The sequence below is a fragment of the Micromys minutus genome, assembly GCF_963924665.1.
Source record: "Micromys minutus genome assembly, chromosome: 7".
Taxonomy (NCBI): Eukaryota; Metazoa; Chordata; class Mammalia; order Rodentia; family Muridae; genus Micromys; species Micromys minutus.
The window spans coordinates 72,685,445-72,697,520 of NC_137976.1; the positions used below are offsets into that span (position 1 = coordinate 72,685,445).

General features: G+C 50.4%; 1 protein-coding gene across 1 annotated transcript; it reads left to right on the plus strand.

Moving 5' to 3' along the window:
- Positions 1 to 7,026: 7,026 nt before the first annotated feature.
- Positions 7,027 to 11,849, plus strand: LOC308422262 (RIMS-binding protein 3-like; the record flags this gene model as incomplete). The annotated part of the gene is given in 2 exon segments (XM_080918763.1): positions 7,027 to 11,827; positions 11,830 to 11,849. Coding segments are annotated over 2 exon segments (4,821 nt in total).
- Positions 11,850 to 12,076: the final 227 nt, after the last annotated feature.

Sequence of the window (12,076 nt, forward strand, 5' to 3'; positions counted from 1 at the left end):
ATGAGTAACTTCCATACCTCATTAGAAGGAATCTTTTCTTTGATCTTTTGATGCCCTTGCTATCTAGAGGGAATAGTCCCCCTAAGAGAAATCATATGACACCAGTGGGGGATAGTGGGCTAGGCCACCAAGACCCCAGGATCCATGTCTCAAGAGGGCTAAGGCTCTAAGGAGAAACTAGCAAAAATACAGAACTGGCAACATGAGGCCAACTGAAATGTGAAGCGGATACATTGCTTTCATTCAGCAGACTTTTCATGACATTTAACTCAGAGGGTTTCAAATTTGGTTCAAACAATATAACCTTTTTGTTTGTTTTGTTCTTGTTCTTGCTATGTCGCCTTGGCTGGCCTTGAACTCATAGAAATCCACCAACCTCCCCCTCCTAATTGCTAGGATTAAAGGACTATAATACCTATCTTAAAACCATATAATTTGAGCCTGGAGGTGGTAGAGCCATATCTTCTGATTTTTCCACAAGCATACCATGATATATGAGTGCACATGCACGCACACATGCACAGACACACACACACACAAATGGATGCTGGTCTGAAGACCCAGGTTTGATTTTTTTTTGTTTGTTTGTTTTGCTTTTCTAGACAGGATCTCTCTGTGTAACCCTGGCTATCCTAGAACTCATTCTGTAGACCAGGCTGTCATCGAACTCAGAGATCTACCTGCCTCTGCCTCCCAAGTGCTGGGATTAAAGATGTGTACCACCACTCCTAGCAACAGGTTTGATTTATAGCATCCATGGCTCCAATCTCAGGGGATCTGATACCCTCTTCTGGCTTCTGAGGGCACGGTATACAACTGGAGCTGCTCAGACACACATGCATATAAAATACCAATACACATAAAAATACATTAAAAAATTAAAGAGAGAAGGAAGTCTTGATGTGGTGAAAGGGAGACCAGGGAGGGCAGAGGCAAGAATAATGAAAATTTCAGTTCTGTTTTGTTTCTGAGACAGGGTTTCTGTGTATATCCCTGCCTACCCTAGAACTCACTATTTATAGCAGACTGCCCTCAATCTCACAGATCCACCTGCTTCTTGTTCCCAAGTGATGGGATTAAAGGTGTGCTACACTACACCTGGCTTTTTTTTAAACATGTGTGTGTGTGTGTGTGTGTTGCCTGCATGTATATCTGTGATCCATTTGTGTGTCTGGTGACTATTGAAACCAGAAGAGGGTATTGGATCCCTTGAATGATAATGACAGACTGTTGGGAGCCATCATACTGGGAGAGCACTGAGAAATCTCTCCAGGCCTGCTACCTCTTTGTTAAACCAGTGTCTTTGTTAGAATGTGATTCATGACAATTATGAGGAGATCCGCACACTGGGACAGATAGCAATTCTCTTCCCTTTGGTTCCTCGAACAGTCTTGTGCTGTCTCCAGGGAGCTCTGGAGCCCCACAGAATCCAGTTTGAAAACAGCTCATGTAAGCTTTCTCTTTCATTTTCTAAGTGGGGAAGTGAAACTCAGAGAAAACAGTAACATGGTTTAATCTGCCTCCAACTCTGTAACTCCTTCTCAAGCACAGCGGTATCCTGGGTCACATGAAGGAACAGAATAGAGACCAAGAAAGACACTTTTCTGAAAACATCTGACATACTTGCAGGAGGTTCTGGCATGACTAGCAATAACAGTTGGTGAGTGTGGGGACTCTGGAGATCCACTCCAAATCCCCCCACCCCCCACCCCATCACAGGGTCACAGGCTGTTCTCCAGACCTCATAGCTTGAACCCCAGTCAAGTAAGTCATACGAGCTGTGAAACTACCCGTATCTCCATGAAATAACAACCTAAATGCTCAGCCTCAGGTGCCAGGTGCCCTGGAAAGCCACCTACACCCATGGATCTTCTCTGTAAAGCAGCACTTTCTAAGAGTTCCATAAACACAGACTTCTTGTGACCCAGGACAAATTCAAGGCTAAGACTGACTGGCTTCTCACTTGCTACCCTCATCTGCTTCAAATCTGAAAATGAATTGTGAACCATAATTCTCATGTTCTTGTTTCCTAAAGTTTTTTTTTTTTTTTTTTTTAATTTAATGTATGAGTTTTTTTGCTGCACATACATCCTCAGGCCAGAAGAGGGCATCAAGTCCCCTTATAGATGGTTGTGAGCTACCGTGTGGTTGCTGGGACTTGAACTTAGAACCTCTAGAAGAGCAGTCAGTGCTCTTAACCACTGAGCCATCTCTCCAGCCCCCACAAGGTATTTTCTATAGGCTCAGAGGAATCTTGTTTGAAAAGTAACCATAGCAGTAATTTGTCAGGTGCTGAGTGCACACAGTGGTTAGGAGTCCCAGGTGTAGCCAGGCATTGTGATGCACACACCTTTACTTCCACCACTGGGGGCAGAAGCAGGCAAATCTCTGTGAATCTGAAGTCAGCCTGGTCTACTGACCCAGTTCCAGGATACCCAGGGAGGGCTACACAGAGAAACCCTGTCTTGAAAAACCAAAGGAAAAAGAAAAAGGAAGAGGAGGAGGAAGGAGAGGAGGAACAAGAGGAAGAAGAGATGGAAGAGGAGGAGGAAGAAGAAGTAAACCCAGGTGCTTCCTAGGCTCAGAAGACACCTTTTCAAAGGAGCTTCCTGGGGATTGCAAGCTGGTACGACCACTCTGGAAATCTGGCCGTTCCTCAGAAAATTGGACACAGTACTACTTGAGGACTCAGTCATACCAGTCCTGGGCATATACCCAAAGGACGCTCTAACATGTAACAAGGGTACATGCTCCACCATGTTTATAGCATCCTTATTTATAATAGCCAGAAGCTTGGAAAGATCCCAGATGTCCTTCAACAGAGGAATGGATACAGAAAATGTGGTACATTTACACAATAGAGTACTACTCAGCTATTAGAAACAATGACTTTATGAAATTCTTAGGCAAATGGATGAAATTTTAAAAAAATCATTCTGAGTGAGGTAACTCAGTCACAAAAGAACACACATGGTATGCACTCACTGATAAGTGGATACTAGCCTAAAAAGCTGTAAATACCCAAGAAACAATTCACAGATCTTATGACGTTCAAAAAGAAGGAAGGCCAGAATGTGGATGCCTCAGTCCTTCTTAGAAAGGAGAATAAAATACTCATGGGAGGAAATACAGGGACAAATAGAAGAGCAGGGATTGAAGAAAAGATCATTCAGAGGCTGCCTCACCTGGGGATCCACCCCATATGCAGCCACTATTGCTGATTCCAAGAAGAGCTTACTGGCAGGAGCCTGATATGGATGCCTCCTCAGAGCCTCTGCCAGAGTCATACAGATACAGTTGAGGATGCTTGCAGTTAACCATTGGACTGAACACAGGGACCCCAATGAAAGAGCTAGAGAAAGGACTGAAGGAACTGAAATAGTTTGCAACCCCATGAGAAGAACAACAATATCAACCAACCAAACTCCCAGAGCTCCCAGAGACTAAAACACCAACCAGTGAGCTCACATGGGAAGACCCATGGCTCCAGTTGCACATGCAACAGAGGATAGCATTGTCTGGCACCAATAGAAGAGGCCTTTAGTCCAGTGACGGGCGCGTTTCCCCAGTGTAGGAGAATGCCAAGCCACTGAGGTGGAGAGGGTGATTCGGAGTGGGAGCATCTTCATGGAAGCAAGGGGAAGGGGGGGGAAGGGGGTGAAAGGAGATAACATTTTAAATGTAAATACAGAGAATATCCAATAAAAATGATAATAAAAACAAAGGCGCTTTCTGATTGAATGTATGAATATAGAAGGTTAGTTATAACTGTGGGTTTTGTAAGCCAGTTAATGCTGCACCTGGAAGAACAGGGAGGAGCCAGTTAGGAAAGTTCCTGAGCCATTAATGCAGCCAGCCAGACCATAGGTATGTATGTGATTTATTTTTTTAAGGCAGATTTTTTTCTGTGTAGCCCTAGCTATGCTAGAACTTCAAGTTGGCCTCAGATTCACAGAAATCCACCTGCCTCTGCCTCCCAAGTGCTATCATTTAAGGAATGTGCAGCTACCACCTAGCATTATTTGTATTGGTCTTGTTTTTCCTTGAGGGAAGGAGGAGAGTCTGCTGCCCCTTGATTGGCTGAAGACTGACCTTCATTCCTTGCCCAGCTTCATACCTCTTCCCAACACTACAGTGGCCAGTGCACACCCCAAAGCTCCAGGCCTTGCTGACAAGGACCCCACGCCTTTTCTATATCAACTGAAACTTGTGTGTGTGTGTGTGTGTGTGTGTGTGTAGCTCTGGCTGTTTTGGTATTCCCCCTGTAGACCAAGCTGGCATCAAAGTCAGAGATTCCCCTGCCACTGCTTCCCTGACCTGCCTCTGAGTGGTGGAACTAGGCAGGCCAGGAGACCAAGTACAGTACCCTCTATGTTCTTCTATTTGCTTGGTTCTAGATCTTTATCCCAATTTGCATGAGAAAAGACACTCCATTTTTACTTCCTCTAAATCCACTCTGGGTAGAGACACAAAGGTCTATTAGCCTTACACGTTCCTCAAAGGTGAAGCAGCTGTACGTAGAGTGATCAAGGGAACCCGATGGGCTGTAGTGTCTTGGGAACGCCAAGCCCAGCCCAGAGAGTACAGAAAGGCTCCTTGGAGTAAGAAACTACCAAAGGACAGGTGTGGGGTGCATACCTGTGATCCCAGTTGCCTGATAGCCTGAGGCGGGAAAGCTACTAGTGCAAGGCAATTTAGCAAGATTCTGGCTCAAATACAAATTTAAACAGGAGCTGGGTATGGTGGCATGCACACACCTCCAATCCCACTTGGGAGGCAGAGGCAACTGTGAGTTTGAGCCCAGCCTGGTCTACATAGAAGCTTTCAGACCAGCCAGGACATAGAAAAACCCTGTCTCCAAAACAAAAAAGGCCACCACCACCACCAAAAACTTAAAACAGATGTTCAAGCATGGCGCTGCACACCTTTATTCCAGCACTTAGAAGACAGAGGTGAGGTCTCTGAGTTCTAGGATACTGATCAAGCCAGCTCAGTCAGTCCACAGGTTCTCCAGGGCAGGAGTGAGGATAAAAAAGAAAAAGACAATTAAGAAACATTGTAGCATGGCCCCAACCAGTTCTGAGGCTGAAGCCAGTTTATTTTTTCCCAATCTGCCTTTATACTATTTTAATTGCATGCAATTAATAAGGTCAGTTTTAGGTTAAGGAACAAGACAATTAAACACAAATAGTCAAGGAACAAGCAAGGCAATAAACAAATCACATGATCACTGTTTCTAAGGACTTATCAGAATGACAAAGATATCTGAGCCTACTTCCCTGTCCTGGATCAAAGTCTGAACTTGAGCCTGACTGAACTTGCCTCTTTGTTTTTGCTTTTGAAGACTTATTTATGAGTACATTATTCCTGTCATCAGATCTCATTACAGATGGCTGTGCGCCACCGTGTGGTTGCTGGAAATTGAACTCAGGACCTCTGGAAGAGCAGTCAGTGCTCTTAACCACTGAGCCATCTCTCCAGCCCTTGCCTCTTCTAGCCTAAAATCAGATTCCTGTCTGAGCTTACTTCCTTGTTATGGTCCAATGTCAAATTCCTGCCAAGTGGCCCCAGAAGCTCTCCCCAGAATACCTTGGTAGTCATAAGTTCTAGGTCAACCAGAGCTACAGAGTGAGACCATTTTTTTAAAAAAATGTTTTGGGGGAGCTGGAGAGATGGCTCAGGGGTTGTGGGTGTTTACTAATCTTGCAAAAAAACATGGGTTTGATTCTTGGCACCCACTGGTGACTAAAAACCACCTGTGGCTCCAATTCCAGGGCATACAATGCTCTCTTCTGACCTCAAAGAGTATCAGACATACGTGTGGTGCACATAAATGAACAAAATAAAAGACATCTTAATTTTTTGTCTTTTGTTTTGTTTGGTTGTTGCTTTTAGAGACAGGTTTTTCTGTGTAGTCTTGGCTGTCCTGAAACTCACTCTGTAGACCAGGCAGTCCTAGAATTCAGAGTTCTGCCTACCTCTGCCTCCTGAATGGTGGGATTAAAGGGATGTATCAACACTGCCTAGCTTAACATCTTAAATTTTTTAAAGGGCTGAGAACTGAAGAGATATCGAATAAAGTGCTTGCCTATCACTACATGAGACCCTGGGCTCAGTCTCTAGTACTACACACACACACACAGAAGGGGAGGGGGGGACAGAAAGACAGGTTATGAATCTCAGCGGTATAAAATTTGCCTAGCATGTTTGAAGTGGGTGCAATCAGTCCTCAGCCATTGCCACCTTGCTGATTCAAAAAGACTCAGATACAAGACATGTTGGTCCTTGAAATGCAGGCAACTGGGGAAGCAGAGGCAGGCATAGCTCTGACTTTGGGGCTACCTTGATCTACAGGGTGAATCCTGAAACAGCCACAGTTACACACACACACACACACACACCCTGTCTTAAATAAAAAATTTTCAATTGGTATAGGAAAGGGTTTAGGCATGTTGGGATCCTTGGAAGAGTGGGCACAGAGAGAAGTTATAGCCACACTGGGTAACCCACTTAGTGGCTCAGAGCTCAACCACAAATTTAAGCAGATCTTGTAATAAGTTCTGTTACTTAATTTAAGCAATAGACCAGGAACCCTAGTAAAGCCAGGTGAGATCTGACCACAATCCATTTTTACCCAGCCCAGGAGCAGCGATCTTCTAGGAACCCTGCTGGGGATTTAATTCTGGAAAGGATTGCACACTTGCCAGGGAGAGTGTGGAATGGGTCACAAAAGCCCTAAAGTAGGTATGTGTGAGCTCAGAAATGTGCCTGGGGTATCAGGGGAACTTCAGAGGCTAGTTTGAAAGGGGTCTCAAAAGTCTAGGAAGAGGCGAAAGGTGCTCAGTCTGGAGAAGCAACGGGTTATAAGGGAGATCACCCCCCAAGGCGGAAGGGGCGCGCGGAGGGCACCTAGGGATGCCGGAAGAGGCGCGCGGGGCGGTTGGCAGCGGCCGGGGGCGGAGGCCGTTGGCTAACTGGCCTACCAATACCAAGCTATCTCTGGCTTCTTGCCGGGCTGCGGCCACAATGACAAAGGATTCACCCACCCCCTTGGGTGGTGGCCGCGCGTCGCCCAAGAAGCCAGGCAGCCCCGGCCCAGCGGCCGCAGTGCTGGAGGAGCAGAGGCGAGAGCTAGAAAAACTGCGGGCAGAGCTGGAGGGCGAGCGCGCGCGCGGCCGGTCGGAACGGAGGCGTTTCGCTACCCAGACGCGCCAGCTGCGGGAGTCGGCCGAGCAGGAGCGGCAGCAGCTGGCTGACCATCTGCGCTCCAAGTGGGAGGCACGACGCCTCCGGGAGCTGCGGCAGCTGCAGGAGGAGGTGCAGCGCGAGCGTGAGGCCGAGATCCGGCAGCTGCTGCGCTGGAAGGAGGCAGAGTTACGGCAGCTGCAGCAGTTGCTTCACCAGGAGCGCGATGTCGTATTGCGCCAGGCTCGGGAGCTTCAGCGCCAGCTGGCCCTGGAGTTGGTGAACCGCGGTTACTGCAGCCGCCCGGGGGCATCAGAAGCCTCCGCGGCACAATGCCGCTGTCGCCTGCAGGAAGTGCTGGCCCTGCTGCGGTGGGAGACCGATGGCGAACAAGCCGCGCGCATCCGCCACCTGCAGGCGGCGCTAGACGTGGAGCGCCAGCTATTCCTTAAATACATCCTAGAGCACTTCCGCTGGCAGCCGGCTTTACCAGAACCCACGGACCCCCAAGCCACGCATTCCTTGGAAGAGCCGCCCTTAGAAGCCCAGAGCACCACCCCAAAGCCTGCTCGTCGACTCGGGTCCCTCGAAAGCCTGAACACAGGTGTCCGGGTTCAATCTCCAAACGACCTGCTGCCCATGCGCGCCAGCTCTCTGGAATCCTTGGCTACAACACATTCCTGCTCACTGGACAACACATTGAATTGCCCCCAGGCTTCTGAATCTGAGGTAAGGGCCTCTTCGACCAGCGCCTCTATTCCAGACACCTCCAGTCCCCAGCCGCCGCCTCAGCTACCATCAATACATAAGAAACCTAATGACCTGCAGAAAGAAAGCTCCGAGAACAAGCCCTGCGAGGCCTCGACCCCCTCACCTCCGAGTCTGGACTACCACGAACTGGTGAGGCAGAACTCGGAGCTGACCGAGGCATTGCAGGTGCTGGTTCGCCGCTGCTGTGACCTGCGCGAAGAAAACTTGCAGCTGCGGCGCACAGGCTTCTCTGAGGAGGCCGGAGAAAAAGTGAAATGGCTCAAGGTGAAGCACGCAGAGCTGACGGGTCTCGCTCAGCGCCTTGAAGATAGAGCCCGCAAGCTGCAGGAGACCAATCTGCGAGCCATGAGTGCTCCAATGCCAGGTGAGAGCCTCGAAGGTCTGGACCTGAGCCAACTGTTTACCTGCCAGCGTGCTCAGGACCTGTCGGAACAGGCTGGCGCGCTGCAAGCCAAGGACCTGCAGATCGAAGCATTGAGGCGAGAGTGCCACCTGCTGCAGGCGCGCATCGCCTCGGACCTCGGCAGCTCCTCGCATCCTGAAGAGGGCGCCACCTGCGCGCAGTGGTGCAGTATCAGTGACTTGGACCGGCTGCAGCGTGAGTCTCAGCGGGAAGTGCTGCGCCTGCAGAGACAGTTGACTCTACACCAAAGTAAAGCCGGAGCCTGGGAGGACGCGGGCAGCCCCAGCGCTCCCTCGGAGGTAGCTCGGCACCAGGTGCAGGCGCTGGAACGCGAGCTGGGTTTACAGCGGCGGGAATGCGAGGAACTGAGCGTCCAGGCAGCCGCTGCTGAGCGGCGCTACGAGGAGACAGAGGCACAACTGCAGGCCGCGCTGCACAAGGGCGCCAGGCTGTCAGAGGAGAACGCGCGGCTGCAGGCCCTGGCCAACTGGATGAAGAAGTTGGCAAATGAGAACAGCAATGTTTCCCGGCAGCAAAGTCACGAGAGGCAGAGGCAGGAACTCGAAGCCACTGGCCTGCTGGCTGAGCAGCTGCTGCAACAAGAGGGATATGCGGAAGACAGGCAGCAGCAGCTGCAGCACTACCAGAATAAAGCCCCAAGTGACCTTAGGACTTCCGGGAAAGAGATGCAGGGCTTGCAGTTTCAGCCTGACCACCCCTCAGAGACATTGGAGACCACCCAAGCCTCAGAGTCCCAAGCCAGGGATAGCAGGAGACCCAAGTTCAAGACAAAACCTGAAGAACATGTATTACCATTGCCTGCCAGGGACATACAGCCTCCTGCTTGTCTCTCCCAGCAGGAGAACCCAGTTACCCTTGGGGAACCATCTGCTGCCTCCCAAGTGTCAGACAGAAATCCAACCAGTCAGCCTCTAGACTCCAAGCCCCAAGCCAAGAAAACCAGTTCACAGTCCAACTCCTCCTCGGAGGTAGAGTCCATGTGGGCTACAGTGCCATCTTGCCTTTCTTTGGACATGGACACAGCCAGTGAAGTGGATGACTTAGAGCCAGACAGTATGTCCACTCCCCTGGAAATGAGGAGCTTTGAGGCTCCCATCCTTCCAAAGCTCAAGATCTTCTTGGCTAGATGTAGCTACAATCCATTCGAAGGGCCTAAAGAACACTCTCAAGGCAAGCTCCCCCTCACAGCTGGGGAGTATGTCTATGTCTCTGGGGATGTGGACAAGGATGGCTTCTATGAGGGGGAGCTTGTGAACGGGCAGCGTGGGCTAGTCCCCTCCAGCCTAGTAGAACCGATTCCAGGAAGCCCTCCCCTGAGCCACCTGTTTCTCAAGTCCCCTGACGTTGGTCCCACTGCACTACCAGCTGAGCACAGCAAAGCCTTGAAGAAAGGCAGCTTATTACTTGGGGAAGTACAAGAGAGAGGTCTGTGTCAGGTAGGAAGGGTAGGCTCTAAGACAGATATGGGAGCAGAGAGTTTGAAAACCAAGACGGAAGCCTGCTGGCTGGGCTTGGAATCAAACGGGAAGGAGCAGAGTTTCTCCAGACCCCTCCTGGAGGCCAAAGGCGCCCTCTGTCTGGCCCCCATGGAACTACAGCTGCAGAATGTCACAACTGCCTCTGCCACTATTACCTGGGCCTCTGGCAGCAGTCGATACCCTCACGTGGTGTACCTGGACGATGAAGAGCATATCCTAACCCCCTCAGGTGTGAACCACTACACCTTCCAAGGCCTACAGCCTGGCACTCGTTACCGGGTGAGGGTGGGGGTACAGCTACCTAGAGACCTATTACAGGTGCTCTGGGAAACAATGTCCTCCACTGTAACTTTTGATACACCTTTAGCAGGGCCCCCTGACCCTCCTCTGGATGTGCTAGTGGAGCACCATGCCTCTCCGGGTGTCCTACTGGTCAGTTGGCTCCCTGTGACCATAGACTCAGCTGGGTCCTCCAATGGAGTGCAGGTCACCGGCTATGCTGTGTATGTGGATGGCTTCAAGGTGACAGAAGTTGCCGACGCCACTGCCGGAAACACCCTGCTGGAATTTTCTCAGCTTCAGGCTCCCCTAGCCTGCCAGAAGGTTTCAGTGAGAACCATGTCACTGTACGGTGAGTCTCTGGATTCAGTGCCAGCTCAGGTCCCTGAGGACTGCTTCTCTTGTTACCCATTCCTAGAGGCTCCTCCCTTCAACTACACAGATGGTGACCCTTTCCCTGTCTGTCACCAGAAGCTGGTACAAGCTTCTCTGGGTACCGAGTCCAGTCCTCATGCCCCTGGAAGCTGCGGGGAGCCCCAGGCTAAGCTTCTAGAAGCATTCCCCAAAGAACAACCAAGGAAGAATTTACCACTGAGCCTGAGCTCAGATGAGGGAAGCAAGCAAGGCCAGGGGCCCACAGAGGCCTGGAAGGGTTATGGGAAGGACCTGTCCTTTCAGAAGAGTCCCCAGAACCACAAGCCAGCCCTACTCTTTGGCCAGTCTGGGGTAGAGGAAGGACATGCCCCACACACATGCATCAGTGGGAGTCCTGCTCCAGAATTCGTCCATCTCTCCTCAGAGACTGGACCTGGAAAAATACTGTGTTGGGAGAAGCCTGGCCTTGAGAATGCCCTTCCTCAAAATCAATATGCCCAGATGGCCCCACCTCACCAGCAAGGCTCCAGCCAGTGCCATACAGCCGACTTCCATCACATTTTTGAGAAGGAGGCGCTGTGTTTGGATTCTCGGTGCACAGAGAAGCCAGAGCAAAGAAAGAACAAGTCCCAAAATGGACAGAGACAAGGGACTCCAGGAAGCAAGAGAGAATGCCAGTTTCATGAGCCTACTTCAGTTCTATGCCCAGCACCAACCAGTAAAGTCATTAAGATGACAGGTGGTGGCCCTGACCAGCTGGAGACTGAAGAGAGCAGTCCAGTCAGGGTCTTCCTGGCCCTCTGTGATCATAGCCCCCTGGTGATATCTGTCAGCTCAGATGCTGCAGATGAAGAGCTGTCCTTCCAGAAAGGGCAGCTGCTGAGAGTATGGGGCTCACGGGATCTCCGTGGCTTCTACCATGGAGAGTGCAATGGAAGAGTCGGCAAGATCCCTGGGCACCTGGTAGTTGAGGTAGACATGGGCACACAACAGACTGATGGGAGGTGGTGTTTGCCACCACAGAGGAATCTGCATTCTGAGGCTCAACGTGAAGACTTGGAGGGTCTAACCAGTTCCCAGGGATCTTACATGCCTCAAGGGAACTCCAGAACACCCACACTGTGGACCCCAAAGACAATGGTGGCAGCTCTGGACTATGACCCTAGGGACGGGAGAGCAGGGGTCCGAGCAAAGGGCAAGCTGGTATTGAGAGCTGGAGATGTAGTCACAGTTTATGGGCCTGTGGATGATAAGGGATTCTACTATGGTGAGTATGGTGGGCACAGGGGCCTGGTCCCAGCCCATCTGCTGGATGACTTCCTGTCCATGGAGAGTAAGCACGAATCCCTTGCAGTGTAGTAGCCTCTGGCTGCCCACACCCCTTGGAAAGAGAAGCAAGTACGTGTACCTTCACACAACATCCCTCCTCACTAGTCACCTTAAGCAACACTGACTCCAGGCAACATCACCTGAAACTGGTAACAGTCCTCAGATGTCTTCTTAGCCAATACCAGCAGCAGGACTTAAATCTGAGCTGTTTCCAAAAGAAAAGTAAACCAGCCAA